The sequence below is a fragment of the Protopterus annectens genome, chromosome 1.part0, assembly GCF_019279795.1.
Source record: "Protopterus annectens isolate FY-2018-M chromosome 1.part0, PAN1.0, whole genome shotgun sequence".
In the NCBI taxonomy this organism is placed as follows: domain Eukaryota; kingdom Metazoa; phylum Chordata; order Ceratodontiformes; family Protopteridae; genus Protopterus; species Protopterus annectens.
In genome coordinates, this window is record NC_056725.1 from 1454922179 (window position 1) to 1454940450 (window position 18272).

Below are 18272 nucleotides of genomic sequence, written 5' to 3' on the forward strand. Positions count from 1 at the left end.
GTTTGCCTTGTAAGCACAAGGTGCAGGGTTTGAGTCTCACAATGGATAATTGGCTAGGCTTAAAATGACTCCCAAGGGCAGTTAGCTTACTAGTAATCTGTGAACCTATGAATAAATGTAGGATTTTAAGTAAAAGTGATTGCATTTATTTGTTATATTTGACATGCAAATCTTGAATTAAGAAAGCACATGCCAAAACAAGGAAATAAGGCAGAAACACTTATTCTTTTAAGTATGTAGCTCTAGAAGAATCATACGGTCAATGGTTAATGTGTTTGCCTTGTAAGCACAAGGTGCAGAGTTTGAATCTCACAAGGTATAATTGGCTAGGCTTAAAATGACTCGCAAGGGCAGTTAGCTTAGTAGTAATCTGTGATCCTATGAATAAATGTAAGATTTTAAGTAAAAGTGATTGCATTTATTTATTATATTTGACATGCAAATCTTGAATTAAGAAAGCACATGCCAAAACAAGGAAATAAGGCAGAAACACTTATTCTTTTAAGTATGTAGCTCTAGAAGAATCATACGGTCACAAGGAAAAAAAACTTGCCCAGAAAATATGAAACGTATGATAACATGTATGATTATTATTATTTTATTTATTTATTTATGTTGTAGATTGACTTGCTGACATATAATTTATCACGTGGAATTCTGTGAAAAAATATGCACTTCTAAAACTAGGTTTCACTTAGTGGACAGAGTCCTCTGTCCCTTACAAGCAGGGGGATGTACTCCCCACTAATTATAATAATTTCCAAGGATGTTGCATTTCAGGTGGGAGACTATGCAGCTCCATAAGATGCAAGTAGTTTCATGAAATGGAATTTCATTTTGGTTCTTCTGAAGTACCATTGAAAGAATTCCATCACAGAGCTGGTAATAACTGTTTTGTTTATCCCTCAGAAATGGAAAAGGTTCTTCACAGCTGGTTTAGGAATGTGTGGAAAATTTTGTTGTAGCTTATGTTAAACCTTACTAGATAAGTACTGCTTGTTGTGAATAATTCAGATTAGTGTTTAGTTTGCAAATTAGTTATTGCACTCAAATAATTTTGTTCTCAGAGCTCTGGGCAATTTTTTCTTGCAGTATCTTATTTTTGCTTTGTTCAGGAAAGAGGGCAGATAAAAAAAAAATGGCCATTTTCCAAAATGTCTAAGTTTAATGAGGGTTTAAAATGGAACAGGGTATTTTGTCTGTATTGAATGCAAAAGATAAGATTAGGCTTTTGGTGGGGCCAAGTTACATTAAGTATTTCATAGAGGAATTCTGTGTTTTTCTTTCCTTTCCTTTTCTTTCTTTTTAAAATGGTTGCCATGTTAGCAACGGTGCTCCTTTGACCTTTTGCTTGAAATGTGAAGCAGGGTTATAATCCCTTTTAGTCTAGTTGCTGCCCCTTTTGTTAGGCTGGACTGGGGATTTTCATCTGTATGGGAAATCCTTCAGGTTTTGCAGTGTTCCTGCTTAAAAGAAATATCGTGTAATAGGAAATCAATAATAAACTAGCAGTATTTACTTAGGTCAAAGAGTGCAAAGGAGAAATGTGATTCATTTTTCAAAGTTTAAGAAGTCTTATTTTTTGGAGAGTCCTACCACGTTTATTCTGCTTGTTTTAATTTTATGTAGGGGCACTGACCATTTGTTTAAATGATACTGTGCAATCTGGTTTTATTACTTAATTATTTAAATGTGTTTTTCCTTTTAGCCTGTGGACGTGGATTCTATAAGTCGTCTTCCCAGGACCTGCAGTGCTCCCGATGTCCTGCTCATAGTTTCTCTGACAAAGAAGGCTCTTCCCGATGTGATTGTGAGGATGGATATTACAGAGCTCCATCTGACCCTCCTTCCGTAGCCTGTACAAGTAAGCTGATCTGAATAGAAAAGCCATGTTTTAACCTAATTACATGGACATCTAACGTTCTCTGCCTGCTGTAGCCTGATCTTTAGCAAAGTATAAAATTAAATGCAGAGAGACAGAGCAGCTTTTAAATATAAGGACACATTACAAACCTGTGGGCTAAACAGGTTGCATTACTGTGATAATCTTTGCTGTGGATAGATGCTGTAAGAAAGAACTACTTTTTATAAATCAGATTATTAAGTTCAGTTATTTAGTGACTCACTATATTTTTCCATTACCTTTAGAGTTTATATTCCGTATTCCAGCTCTCTATTATAATGTGAATGCCACAAGATATCAGTGCATGTTTAGTGTTTTCAAGAATTCACAGATGTTTATTTTATTAAAATTATATTTTTGCACATATTTGGGACTGAATGTTTTATTTTCCAGCATCGTTTCCTACTCTGAATGCCCATTCCATCACATTGTTTGACCTACAGAGTAGCTGTCACTAATCACTCTTGCCACATTAATGTTCTCAAAGAACAGCAAAGAGTGCCATTAAGACATGTATGTATCATGTGCTGGTGGGGATATCCTGTCATGAGTTCCTAAGTCTTCTGTGTAGTCATAGTGTTTCGCAAATGCTGTTCATTAACTGACCTTCTCTTGGTTCATGAAAGCATTTTGCAGGATCTATCCATTTCGCATTTTCACAGATGGAGACTGGCAGTGTAAGTAGAAAGACTAAATAGTCGCCTTTTATTGTTTTCCTGGAGAATCACTTTTTGTTTCTTTTTCTTAAAGCCAGGAGAGTTTTACTAATTTTGATCAGCACCTACTCATCTCTCAGCTCAGTTCCGTTAGACAACACACGCACACACACACACACACACACACACACACACACACACACACACACACACACACACACACACACACACACACACACACACGCACGCACGCACACACACGCACACACACACACACACACACACACACACGCACACACACACACACACAATAAGCACATCTTTAGGGAGAGAAACATCACCCCTAGCCTCTGATGTGGATACTATTAAACCAACTCACACTTGAATTCACATGCAAAGAGGGAAAAGGAAATAAATAATTGTCATGTAGCACTCATTTTCTGTCCTCTGACTGGCCCTTCACTGATTCAAGACATTCTGAAATCCTGGATGCTGACTTCACAGGTGTAAAACCAACCAACTCCTGTACACTGGGATAGTCTTACAGTGTGTTTCTTATGTGCACTAATAATGTGGACAAGAAGACCATAGTACTCTCATTTGTTTAATTTTGTATATTTCAGACAGGTTTTTCAACCACATTTAAAAATGTCAGCAAAATACATAGTTGAAAAAAAACTAAATTTTGGCTATTGGTAATGCTGAAGATTTCTGTACTCCAGTGGCAGCTGTATGTAGGTGGTATCACATTGATCTAGTCACAATGTTTTTTTATAGTTTTATAGGTAAGTACTAGCAACCTTTGCTTGCAGTCCATTTTAAGCCTACACAGTTTTCCTTTTTGTGCTTGAAATAACCTATCTCATTTAGTTACAGCTTGACCTTACTCATCCCATGATCGATAATTACATATTATCCCTAATGAGAATAACTGGGATCATACCATAGATAATTTGAGGAGACCCATGCATGGGATAAAGCATTTAGGAGCTGCCTTCATCCATTAGTAATACATGGAACAGTCCTGGGGTAATTTTTCTGCTTCCCATCCATAGATCTAAGTTGCACTTGAAAATGTACAGGGATGAACTTTGTTTTATGTGGATGGGGATTCTATTCCACAGCAGCAGTATCCTATGTGAGATGTATCTGTCCATCTAAAACATTCTGTGGATGTTGCAGAAGAGGTTTAGATCCATAGAACAAGTATTTCTGTTGCCATTTGACTTGCTGATATTTAGTTAATCCATCAGTAATAGATCAGAGGATGCCTTAAATGCCAGACACAGGTCACCTCTTAGTAGTAGGATACCGAGTATAGTGACAGGGCTTTGAGTTAGTCCATGTAGGTCATGTTGTTTAGGTCTTGTATCCTTTTAGTAAGGTAGCTCTGTGGGCTTTCCAGTTGTTGCATTTTCTGGACAGATCCCTACCAAAGGGAACATTATATTCAATGATTGGCCAATATGTCATGAGTAAAGGGGGACAATAACATCCCTAGATCTAGACACAATCTGTTTATAAACCATGCAATATAGGACATCCTTTGCAACAATAGACACATTATGGTCAAAAGTTAGGCCACTGTCCACATAACTTTCCAAATCCTGAACATCTGGGTCAACTCTTAGATGCTATTTTCAATGTTGTAGTTCCTGGGATAGACAGCTTGCAAAAGGATGCACTAATGCATTTTGGCATTTAGTTTCAATCCATGATTTTGGCACCAGTTATTTATTTATTTAAGACAAACCTTCCCAAAGGATGGCTAAGTCATTTAGGATTCAATGACTATTCCTAGCTTGCAGTCATCTGCAAACTTAGTCAGCCAGAGCACTTTGGTATTGGTTTACTTTAGAAAAGTGGATGCCAAACAGGAGATGTCCCAGCACAGAACCCTAAGGTGACTCCACTGGTGATTGGTCTCTTTGTGGTAGTTGCTTCTCCTGTTTTGATTATCTGCTTCTTGACTGTGAGCCAGGTGTCAATCCAGCGGGTGACACAGGGGTTTATTCTCAGTTTATTTAGCTTTTCTACTATCTACTATGCCTGAGAGGGTAACTGTGTCAAAAGCTTTGGTCAGTTTGAGGTATACGGTGTGTACTGTTTTGCATTCATCCATTGCTTTGGTGACCTTTTCAAAAAAAAGGTCCCACATGTTGAGTAAGCATGAACTGCCCTTGATGAATCCAAATTGAGATGGATCCAGTGTTTGGAGGTTCCCTTTGTCCTGATTGATTAATTCTGTGATAAGTCTTTCCATAGCTTTGCATATGAGGTGGGTCAGACTTATGGTTCTATAATTGCCTGGGTCTTTGGAAGGTCTTCTGATATGCAGGGGAATAACTGTAGCTGTTTTCCATTCACTTGGTACAAAACCTGTATGAAGACTGAGATCAAACAGTGTTCAAAAATATGTATAAGTGAGTCAAGCCACCACTGTCCAGCCAAATAAATGTCCAAAAGATGCATAAAAAGGCAAACAATTTATTGGAAAAAAGGTTAGCGCTTTTACGGGGTTACCGCTTCATCAGACCAAATACAGAATGAAAGTAAAAACCACATATTTAAAAAAACACTCAACCAATCAGTAAGAAACAATTAAAACAGGACCAATTAAAAACAAACATGATCTTACATCACCTTCTGCCTAATAAGACAGGCTTAAGGGATGTACCACTGTTGAGGCCTGGAAATTCATAAGCCCTCATAGAAATAATCCATTTCAGTTCACATAATTCAACAGTGTTATTAAAAGCACCTCTTCTTTTGCTGGGATGCAGCACTTGTAAAACCCTAAACAAAAAAGAACTATGGCCTGGAAAAGATAAAGCATGATTAGCTAGAGCATTAGATATAACCTGATTGCGTATGTTCCCTAAATACTCAAGAATCATTTCCCTGAGCTGACGTGTGGTCTTACCAATGTAAAAACCATTACAGGAACAGCATGTAGCAAGATAAACTATGTTCCTACTCCTACATGTTGCTACAAATCTAGGTGTAAAAATACGTCCGGTGACAGGGTGTGAAAAACAGGGATCAGGAGAGATAGCAGAACAAGCTTTACAATTATAACAGGGAAGGGTACCCAATTTCCCTGAGGGTATGGAACATACAGACCTAGGGCCATAGCATAGAAGTCTTTTGAGTGACATAGACTAGTTACTAACTAGCCTAATCCTCTCCTAAGGCTTGACTTTTTTACACAAGGAGAGGTTGAGACTATGGATACTGATGGCTTGTGTGCTTTTCTGGGAGCCTTCAAGGAAGTAGAGAACTTGATGTACAAGCCAAAAAGGTATGAATGGCAGAGGTTTCACTTTGAGGCTTGTCTTGAACATAAAGTTATTCCAAGGGGACTACAGATTCTGAAAATGCCTACCCAAGCCTCCAATCGACCTGAATTACTTAAATGTTGGCAACAACTAAATCTTGATTTGAGTTTTAACTATCTACGACTTTTAATAGAGTATTACACTCCAATTGAAATGTCCCTTCGTACTGACATTGAACACCATTTAGATATCATGAAATCTAAGTACTCATCTGATGACTATCTATTAAAACTTGACAATTTGCGTGCTGAGGTGTTAGCCTATGAATATATGCTTAAACAACAAAAACACAAAAGTTACTCGGGGATTACTCAGATTTCACTAAAGGTCACATTTTTGTTTGGCCGAGGAGTGAACCTAATCATTCTAATGCTCAACCTGCAGTACAGCAAGTTTGTGATGTGAACTCACATTCCTTAGATAAATCTAGTGCAAATACAGCTAATGCACTTTCATGTAATATAAGTACTTTAAATGTGCCCAAGTTGAATTATTTGATCACATCCAGCAATAATTCAACTAATATTGCTTTGACCGAAGAGAACACCTCTAATATGCTTATTTTGGATCTACCTAATCAATCCATTAACAACGAGCGCTCTGAAGGCATACCATTGCCACCGGGAGCCACGGCCCCAATTGCTGATGCCGAGCTTACATCTTTAGATCCTTTGAATGCAACGCAAGCTGCTTCAGTTAAAGCTGGAGCTCCTCCAGTGAATGGTTCTTACACAGATGACTTTTCCAGGCTAGGAGCCCGTAGGAAAATGAAGGAAATGCTTAGGCTTAAAAATAATGACAATATTTCCTCGTTACACCCTTTTATGGCTTTACCACTACCTTCCAGGCTGGATGCACAGAACCAACGAGGTCGTTCTCTATCGAGAGGTTCTCGGAAAAGAAAAGCCTCCAAGGAAGTGTGCTCACCTGTGAGAGGGAGTGGTATGAAACTTTTTCTGAACAAGGTTTAGTGTATAATTTATCGAACTATGCTTTAACAGCAGCACAAATATCTGTACTTAACAAAGGCTTAAGCTTTATACCAGGCAATAAATCTGATGTAGCTGATGTCATTTTAGATATCAAACTATTTGCACATAAAGTTATGCTTGGAACTTTTTTTTAGGGGAAATGGCACATTGATACAGAAACAGGGTCCTTATAAACCGAGTGTCTATTGCCCGCCTCTTACAGCATCTACTGAATCTTTTGTTAAACTGTGTGAAAATTATATTTTTGCCTCTTTAGGAACGTTTAAGCCAAAATTTTGTAATTTCAACACTGATGAACATAATGCTTTGCATCAACTATGAACTGAACCTTCTATCAGTATTAGACCTGCTGATAAAGGAGGTGCAATTGTTGTACTGAATAGATCTGACTATTTAACTAGCATGTACTATGCTAAATGATGTTTGTACTTATAAGAAGATTCTAGAGAAAGATGTAAATAGGTGTATTATTAATGTGAATAATGATCTATATGATCTATTGATGTGTGGTCTTATTGACCATGATTTGTATGAGTCTTTGACCATTGAGAATCCTCTTATTCCTACAATTCATGGGTTGCCCAAAATTCATAAGGACAGTCACAAGCCCCCACTCCACTCCATTGTCTCAGGGTGCAGCTGGGTGACTGAACCTCTTTCCAAATATGTTGAATTAAAACTTAGTGAGTCCCCATCAATTTTAAAGGACACTGAACATTTTCTGTCTAGCTTATATTCCTGTACAAATGGTGCCGTACTTGATAATGTTTTTCTGACAACCTTGGATTTGAAAACTTTATTCACTGTTATACCCAATAAAGTGGGTCTTGATGCGGTTAGGTTGTTTATTTCTCCTCATGGCCATTTCTTGCGTAACATGGTTAATGTTATCTGTACCTTACTAAATTTGATTCTATGTAATAACTCCTTTGTGTTTGAAGGTCAGTATTATCTGCAACTAACAGGAGTGGCTAGGGGTACCCCCTGCGCCAATAGCTATGCCAATTTGGCTATGGCACAGTGGGAGAATGAACATGTTTATAATGACAATCCCTATAAACATTTTATTAAGTACTATGCTAGATTTGTTGATGACATTTTTCTTTTGTGGGGAGGTAGTGAAGAAAAACTCTTGAATTTTGTCAGATATCTTGAAAGTAGTACAGACTATTTAAGGTTTAGTCTAAATTACTTTTCCACATCTATTGATTTCTTAGATGTTACTGTATCAAGAAACACTGAAGGCACCCTTGAGACACAGCTTTATAGGAAGCCCTGTTGGAGGAATAGTTTACTTCACCGGTCTAGCATGCATCCTTCACATATTTTTTCTAACATTCTTAATGACCAATGTCTAAGAGCTTCTAGGCTATGTACCAGTGGTGTGGCTTTTGAAGAGACTATATATAGAATGGGTGATGGTTTTAATGTCAGAGGGTATTCACAGACCTCAATAAACAACTCTAGGAGGACTGCTTTATCGAATCAACGCACTAGAGGTGCTCCTTTTTCTCAAATAATCACTACGAATAGAGGACAATCTGGTAACATGGAATGATCTCCCATGATATTTTTCAAATATTCTAATAATATACAACATTACTGTAATGTCATTAGAAAAAATTGGCCTGTTCTTTTAGCAGATGATAATGTAAGACGCATAGTGGGAGAACACCCCTCCTTTACATTTAGGAATAATATCTCACTCAAAACGCTTCTATGCTAAGGCCCTAGGTCTGTATGTTCCACACCCTCAGGGAAAGTGGATACCCTTCCCTGTTATAATTGTAAAGCTTGTTCTGCTACCTCTCCTGATCCCTGTTTTACACACCCTGTCACCAGGCGTATTTTTACACCTAGATTTGTGGCAACATGTAGGAGTAGGAACATAGTTTATCTTGCTACATGCTGTTCCTGTAATGGTTTTTACATTGGTAAGACCACACGTCAGCTCAGGGAAAGGATTCTTGAGCATTTAGGGAACATATGCAATCAGGTTATATCTAATGCTCTAGCTAATCATGCCTTATCTTTTCCAGGCCATAGTACTTTTTTGTTTAGGGTTTTAATAGTGCTGCATCCCAGCAAAAGAAGAGGTGATTTTAATAACACTGTTGAATTATGTGAACTGAAATAGATTATCTCTATGAGGGCTTATGAATTTCCAGGCCTCAACAGTGGTACTTCCCTTAAGCTTGCCTTATTAGGCAGAAGGTGATGTAAGATCATGTTTGTTTTTAACTGGTTCTATTTTAATTGTTTCTTACTGATTGGTTGAGTGTTTTTTTAAATATGTGGTTTTTACTTTCATTCTGTATTTGGCCTGATGAAGCGGTAACCCCGCGAAAGCGCTAACCTTTTTTCCAATAAATTGTTTGCCTTTTTATACATCTTTTGGACATTTATTTGGCTGAACTGTGGTGGTTTGACTCATTTATACATATTTTTTGGATTTACTGTTTTTGTCTGTGAGTCTCCTTTAGCAGTGGGATAGCTTATATATACATTTTTTCATCAAACAGTGTTGTTAGGGGTGTGGCTAAATTGTGTTTCATGGTAATTAAGATGTATCTATTGATACTGTCAGGACCCATCAATGCAGTAATTTTAGCTTTTGATAGACTTTTAAGTCTTGGTCTGGTATGATAGCTGGAGGTGACCCAGCTTCAGGTATATCTTGAGGGACAGACAGGGAAGAGAGGGGTAAAGTTAGAGCTAAATTTATCAGCTGGTGGGTTTGCTATGTCTTCAGCCTTAGTGTAGATGGCATTGTTCACAATCAGCTTACCCATTGTTGTGCTGTGCTTTTGAGATTATGAACATAACTAAAAATTCCTTGCGATTGTCTTTGGATTGGATAGTTATTTTAGCGTCAAACTTGGCTTTGGTGGATTTTATTAAGCTCCTGAGTTGTTTGTTTATTTCAGTGACCATAGTTCTAACATTCTGGGAATTACTCTTTTTATTTTTGGTTAAAATTCTTTCCCTTTTATTGTAAAGCTTATTGATATTGTACTTCCCCCATTTGGGGTTGTTTCTGGGCTTTGGCCTGCACTTGTTCTTACAGGGTACAGCTGCATTTATGCAGTTGTGTACATGCCGGTATAGTGTAGTGCTGGTGTACATTTCTGCATATTCCTGCTTATGAGTGGGTAGTTTGTCTTAAAGAAATTTCTAAAGGTACTTTGAGTGCTAGAGATCTCTGATTTCAGTTTTAGTTTGAAGGAGACTGCTTTATGGTCAGACCTAATAAGCCATGAAGATATGTGTTTTGCCATAGAGTATCATACAAGTGGTTAACAATGCATCATTTTATGACTGAAAAGAATTCTGCCTGTTAGATAGAAAGAAAGTAAGTAAAAGAATGAATAATGTTGGCCATAGCCTTTATATGCAAACAAAACAAACACTGGTAAAGGAACAGGAGAGGAGATGGCACGTGCTGGTTAAAACTGAAGGACATATGCTAAACTGATAAAAGGACCAAACTGACTGTAAGTAGCAGATGTTGTGGTGATGGTGAGAATTTTCACTCTCACTTATGTTAAGGAGCAAAGGAACAATTTTTTGCTTGCTTTTTTGTTTTGATTCATTCAGTCTCCACTTGCAAACAGAATGACTGGGCAATTCAGTTAGTGAAACATTGTGGTTCGGTCACAGTTGAAAAGAGGTATGTATCCCTTGTACCTAGTTGGCTTACCCATTTAACAGATGAATAACAAAAACAAAAAACAAAAAAAAAAAACAAATGAAGGGTAGTGATGGTTGAGTATTTGACCATAAGCTGAAAATACACTTTTAAGGAATGAATAATACAGTCTTTTGTCAACAGAGCAAAAGAAGATATATATATATATATATATATATATATATATATATATATATATATATATATATATATTCTTTTTCTTTCAGCTCCTCCCATTAGGGGTCGCCACAGTAGATTATCTGTTTTCATTTCTTCCTGTCCTCTGCATCTTGCTCTGTCACACCAACCACCAGCATTTCCTCTTGCACCACATCCATAAACCTTATCTTAGGCCTTCCTCTTTTCCTCTTACCTGGCAGCTTCATCCTTAGCATCCTTCCCCCAATATACCCAGCATCGCTGCTCAGCACATATCCAAACAAATGCAATCTCTTCACACTGGCATTGTCTCCAAACTGTCCAACCTGAGCTGACCCTGTAATATACTTATTTCTAATCCTATCCATCCTCATCACACCCAATGCAAATCTTAACATTTTTAACTCTTACCTCCAGCTCTGACGCCTGTCTTTTCATCAGCATCACACTCTCCAATCCATATAACATAGCTGGTCTCACTACCATCTTGTAGACCTTCCCTTTCACTCTTACTGGTACCAGTCTGTCACAAAACACTCCTGACACTATGTATATGTATATATATATATATATATATATATATATATATATATATGGGTCTACTTCATATGATCGACAGATCATTTGATCGACACCCATTTGGTCGACAGCTCATTTGGTCGACAAACAGTATTCAAGGCACTTAACAGGGATTTGGCCCCCTCTCCAATGTTGTGCTACCCTGGAGTTGTTATATATAGTTGGGAGGGTGTGGGGGGCACAGCCCTCCACATTGGGGGTGTGGAGGCGAAGCCCCCCACCTATATTCGTTTAAAAAGTGTAGTTTTTCTTGTATTGTCATGCTTTTAAATGAAAATAGGTGGGGGGTTTCGCCCCCCCCACACCCCCCAACTATATATAACAACTCCAGGGTCGCACAACATTGGGGAGGGGGGCAAATCCCTGTTAAGTGCCTTAAATACTGGTTGTCGACCAAATGAGCTGTCGACCAAATGAATTTCGATCAAATCGTCTGTCGATCATATGAAGTAGACCCATATACATATATATATATATATATATATATATATATATATATATATATATATATATAAACACATACACACACACACACACGCACACATATATTTGCAATGTACAAATGTGTTACATATTGAGCTCTCACAAATTGTTGGTGGAAAAATGATATGTTTCATCTTTTAATACATTTGACAAATAAGTTAACAACTTTGCTTAGGTAACCCTGAAAAAATGTTCACATGTAGAGAACATATTATAGTATATTTTCCCTGATGTTCAACAAACATACTGCCTTTCTGGCATATGAGTAGTGCTGCCCCGCTACCCTTGCACTGGCAGTCTGTCAAAGCTCAGAGCACCTTCCGCCAATGCCTGTCATTTGAGAGTGAAGGGCCAGTCATCTGACAGGACCAGGACAGCCCTTCGCACTCACAAAGAGGACTCATTCAGTTATCTTGTGCCGTCATCAGAGAAGCATCTCTTTGGATGCTGCTTACTTGGTGATTTGCACTGCAGAGCTCTGATAAGAAGTTCCTATTTCCCCTTCCTCTGCCTTTTTCTATCTGTGCTTGAATACATTATCCTGATAATTTGCATATTTTTTTCTGCGATAAAATGATAGGATGCCTTTAGTGTGTTTTGAATTACAGTATGAACCTTTTACTGTCTTAAGTTTTTTTTTTTACTTTCAGTGTGGGTTTTAACCCTTTTTATGGTGTTCTATGGCTTTTTATAAATGTTGAAGGGAGTCTTGGCACTAATGCCATTTTAGTGCAGTGCCTGTCATTGTTTCATTCTGCCAGAACCATAAGTAATTTTTGACTGCTATTACCATTAATTAGAAGATTAATTTGAAAGTTTTGACACCAAAACATACTGTTTTTTGCTTTTTTTCTCTTGGGACATATTTATTTAAGGTATATAAACACATTTACAGCTTTTAAATCATCATCATCATCAGCTCCCACTTTTTCCCATTTTTCTACATGGGGTCAGGGTATCGTGTTAACTGTCCCCAACTCTCTTGATTCAGTGCCAAACTCCTGCCTTCTTCAACATTCACGCCTGACTGTCGCAGATCTTCTTTCACCTAATCCATCAACCTCTTTGCTGGACGTCCTCGCTTCCTCTTACCTTCTTCCTCTCTGTTCCATATCTTCCTTACTAGACTGTCTTCTGCTTTTCCACATGTGTCTAGACCACAATAAACTGTTCTCTTTGATCTTTTCTGCAGTTGGAGCTACTTTGGGTTCTGCTCTTATGTGCTCATTTCTTTATCTGTCCCTTTTTAAATGTTTGTTTTATTTTAAATTACAAGTTGGCCACCATTTAATTTGTAAAACATTTCTGACAAAAATGTTTCTTAAGTTTATATTTATTTCCTTGTCTATGATGTGAGATACATTCTTATTTGATGTGATTGTGTAGATTTACAACTTTTTACTTTTTTGTGGTAAATTGTGATTTTGGTGCCATTTTGTTTACGTGACATTTCTAATAGGAATTGTATTTACTATTATAATTATTCCTAGTCTAAGGCTATTTTAGGCTGTTTCTATTTCCATTAGGCTAAAATGGCTATATTTATATTAGAGATTTAGGTTATGTGTTTATTGTGCTTGGTGCTGACACTGAAATTGCTTTTTTGACAGTATTCACTAGAATTTTGCTATAGAAAGAGACTTCAATTTTACTATTTAGAGGGATCATTGTGGGAATTGTCCATTTGGCACCAGACAGGCCATGCATCCAGCACTTAATTTATAGGTTCATAGGTGTGTACTAGGTTAATGGCCCTGGCGCCTTTACAAGCCTAGTCCATAGGATTACCCTGGGATTGTGCCACCTGACCTTAGTTCCCAGTGCCTCTGTTGACTAGAGCCACTGGAGTGATCCCCACGGTGAATTTTCTATATCCTATCCACTCATCAAGCTTTCTCTTGAAGAGGGCCAGTGAGGTGCTCTGTTTGACATGTATGGGAAGTATATTCCAAAGCATGGGCAGTCTCTGGGTTATGAACCTGTCCCTCCAGCTTGTTCTGTTGATTGTGGTAATGAGGTTGAGGTCTCTGGAGCATGTGGTATGGAGGGATTGGGATTTCCTTAGATGTAGCATTTCTAACAGAGCTGGGTCAGACATGGCTTTGTAAGTCAAGCAGAGATCACCTCTAAGTAAGCGATATGAGACAGAGAATAGTTGGAGTTTTTTGAGTCTTTCCATATAGGGAAAGTGTTTAAGGCCTAGGATCCTCTTTGTGAGTTACTTTTGTGACAGTTGTCTAGTGAGGTACATGCCAAATGGGGCTTTGTACTTGATGATTGGCCTAATGAGGGAAGAGTAGAGGGAGATAATGACCACTTTCTTCTTGGATCAAAACCCTTAGTAATGAGATGTGCCACACAGAAGGACTTTCTGACCACAGAGGCAATGTGGTGGTCAAAAGAGAGGTTGCTGTCAACCTGTGTTCCCAGATCTCTTACAATGCCTTCTGTGTTCAGTGAACTACCATCAATGTGGTAATTCATGGGAATCAGGTTTTTCACAAAGGGGATGACACATTTTTTGGCATTGAGCTTAAGGCCATGGTTCTGACACCAGTCGTTGGTCTCAGTGTGGCCTTTCTGTCTAGGTTTTCTCCCCCTTGTCTTGATAGATTCAGATAGGATTTAACTACCCTCCACTACCACCTTTCCCATTTATGCAGAAAAAAAAGTAAAAATAAACCAAAATGTATGCCTCTGTGTATGGCATGTGACTCCACAGTAACATTAGCTTCAGGCAGGCTATTGGACCACATACTTTTGTTACCTTCTGGTCCCCATATGTGGGCATAGTCCCACAACTGTGCATGGTACAAGGATCAGACACATCCTCTGGGGCTTTACCATTGACTACTGCAGGGTATGGGAAAACCTTACCCTTTAGATGCAGTGGAGGTCAGGGGTGCAGAACTTGTAGCCAATATTGATACTTTATCCCCTGGGGATTTTCCCACAAGTGCAGTGCCTTCCAAGAAAAGACAGAAGTCCCACCAGGCAGAAATACAGCTGGCTGGCTTTTTACGAGGGTTGGTGGTTATGTCTAGATCCATTGTACAAGCAGATGATTAGGGGGTGCACACCCAGGTTATCAGTAATGCTGGACCTTCCACTACTGATCGCCCATCTAAGAATCCTCTTTTAGAAGGATTCTGGGTCTGAGGGTTTGGATTCATCTGGGATGGATTAGTTGGTTTCCTCTTGTGATATCCCCTCTTTGGGCCATTAATCAAGGGCCTGAATCCTCAACACTGACACTGGAGAGGAATATTCACTTGGAACAAAAATAGATACATACAGTATTTCCAGATGCAGCTATTGGCATCAAACACAATTTCCCTTAAGTTCTCACAGGGAACACTCTGTCTAGGGTTAGGGTTTCTCCCTTTTGTCTCCCTCCAGGTCCCTAGTAAGACTCCCCACTGGCACAGCTATCGAGTTGAGCCCTTGGCTGACTGTTCAAGCCAAGTGCTCCGGCACCCTGTCTGTGAAACCAGTGCTTTGTGTCCCTTCTCCAAGCAGCTGACACACACACTCTTTGAGATTCGATTTACACACACATACACACACACACACACACACACACACACACACACACACACACACACACACACACACACCTACACATACACATGTCAGAAAGGCTGGCACAGATTTACGAGCTATACCCCTTTCTGTCCTGACTATAAGGTAGTTACTGCCACCAGACACTTTAAAGCCAGCTGGTCTGAGCCTGTTACAAGGGTACCCAATTATACTGAGTGAAATTAATATTAATGCAAATGGTAGTGCTTGACCAATGCAGTCAGGTTTTTAGGAGTGGCCACAGAGTCACCACATAGACATAAGTACTCTCAAAGATTAAACTTTTCTCTAAAGGACCAGCCACAATGAAATGTTTAAATATATTTAATAATAATTAATAAAAGAATATGAAAATACTAAATATCTATTTACAATAAACACCAGAGTTTAGGAAATATTAAAATAACACAGATGAATAGATTCACATAGATACAGAAAAACAGTACTTAAGTAATCTCACTATATTTTCCTGACTCATTTAAAAAATTACTATTACCTAGAAACTTACTAGAGAAAGGCAAGATGAAGTAGATTAGGGGCCCTTCTTTGTCAGTTTTCATAAACAGATGGCCTTGAGACTTCACTCTCATCTGATATTAAAATATCATTACAAAGTTGGCTTACAGAATGATGTAATGTACATCTGGTCATTTGACTTCTGGTTCCCATATTACCCCGTTGGCTAGAGACTGAACCAGAATTTAGCACATATGTGTTACCTTTCACACAGAGCTTTGCTGAGATGTGTTATAGCATCTGGAAGCTATAAAACACTTCCACTCTTCCTACAGGAGCTAATAAACCATTCTCTGGCACAGAAATGTTGTCTCTGGCTGCAGTCAGAATTGTAAGATACAGTCTTTATGGCCTAAATTAAGTCATTTAATTTCTTACTATTTTTCAAAGTTAGCTGGACTGAGATTAACCTCTTCTCTACTAGTATCCTCTGTTAACATATATAAATTTCCTCAGTTACAATACAGTGAGGACCCACTGTTGGTACATTTTTAGCACAAACAGCTTTTCAAATACATTTTTCAACACAAGCATCTGTACAATCAGTTTGATGTACAAATGATATATAATTCTTTAACAAAATTCCATTAAGCTATGTTGGCATATGTTTCACATCCACTGCCCTATTTCGGCTGGCATAGCTGGCAATAGCTCACAATGCCACACCTCCGGTGATGAATAGGTACAGGTGCCTTAGCAGATGCTCTCCTTGTTTTTCACATGTTGTCTAGATTAAGAGATGTATCCAACTGGGAACTTCCTTTGGATGCCCGAGTTTAACAGGGTTTATGATCACCTCAGATAATTACACCGTCATGTAGGGGAAATCAACAGAACTACCAAAAGACTAGGTGGTGATTCATTCTACCAGTGATAATAGGAATGTTAATGACAACCTTTGCCATGTCGTTCTTAATAATTATGGTGATATCAAAGTTTATAACTTTAGCTCTTTTGATATAACTAATTTACATGCTAAACTTTTTTGTAAAGGTTTTTCCTCTGCACCAGCTAAAAGAGCTCGTGCCACTGATGTACTAAGCATGTTAAATTTCTTTGTCAGGAAATTAGATCTAAAATTATTTTTTACAAATGAGTTTTTAACAACGAGTCTTATGGAAACTTAAGATTACTTATTACACATAACCCACCCCCAAAATCTGGTTTTACAGAATTTTGAGTGGATTTGTGAATTAGATATTAGATATATGTTAAAAATCATCCATATTCTACATAATATAATGTGACCCCTCAGCAAAAGAATCTTATTGGTCAAATGGGAACCTAAGAAGTATGAAACTTGATAAGGAAGACGTTTTATAGTGATGAATAAACATGATTAAATGCAGCGGTGGTACGGCGGTAGCGTTGTTACCTCACAGCAAGAGGTTCTCCCGTTCGATTCTCGGCTGGGCTTGGGAGTGCCTTCTGTGTGGAGTCTGCATGTCTTCCCTGCAGTTTTGTAGCATTTGAAATACATGCGTGCATATATAGGTGTGCCTTCATTGAAGGTTGGGCGTCGAGCTGGCACCTCAGCGTTTCGTAAAAATCTACTGCCAATCATTAGCAGACCGGAGTTCCGCTGTGGCTCTTCAGCCATTAAAAGGAACAACTACAGGTGCAGATATATTTGAATCAGTCAACACAGTCTTCGAGAGATTTGGGCTTAAATGGAGTTTACTATCTGGCATATGCACTGATGGAGCTCCTGCAATGGTTGCTGTGTTTCTACTTTTGGTCCAAGCCGTACTTTTCCAGGGACATTTTTTGGATGATTTATTTTGTGTTTACTGCTATTAACTCTATCAATGTCACGTAATGAGAGCTCCGAACGGAGCTCTGGATCAGATACTTTACTGTTTCTGGAGATGGTGTCGGAGCGTGAGAAAAGGTATACTAATATTGATCCTTGGAACTTGGGGGGAAATACGGATGCAGATGGCTGGTTTGCTATGTTAAATAAATTAATGGCCAAAGAGGTTGCTCTTTACTTTGACACCAGACTTTTGGAGAAATACTTAAGCCTCAATGTTACCCCCAGAGGGCTACGGGTTGATAAGTTACCTGCTGCACCATTTTCGGACGATGAGTCCGACTTGTTAGAAGAATGGAAGCAAACTTCTCTCCAGTGTACCTTAGGCTGGCTCCGTACACTGATAAAACGTAACAAAAGGTCTCATGATAAGCTTAAACAAGAGATTTCAGCATTGCAAAATGAAAATTTAGCCGAAGTGAACTATAGAGCTCAAATGGTTGACATCAATGATAAAATAAGCAAATTGGAGGCTGATATAGTACAAAAAAAGCATGGAAAACTAGTCCGGGGCTTAAAGGACTATGATACAGGCATTATTTTCAGCTGGCAGCGTGAACCTG

The 18272-nt window shown here is 38.4% G+C and overlaps 1 protein-coding gene across 2 annotated transcripts in view; it reads left to right on the plus strand.

The window, feature by feature from the left end:
* EPHA7 (EPH receptor A7) overlaps nucleotides 1–18272 on the plus strand; it is a 1106961-nt gene that overhangs the window by 302547 nt on the left and 786142 nt on the right. For both annotated transcript variants that reach the window (XM_044067616.1, XM_044067624.1), the window contains exon 4: nucleotides 1709–1864. In XM_044067616.1, coding sequence (XP_043923551.1) covers nucleotides 1709–1864 — 156 coding nt within the window. The remainder of the gene's footprint in view (nucleotides 1–1708; nucleotides 1865–18272) is intronic.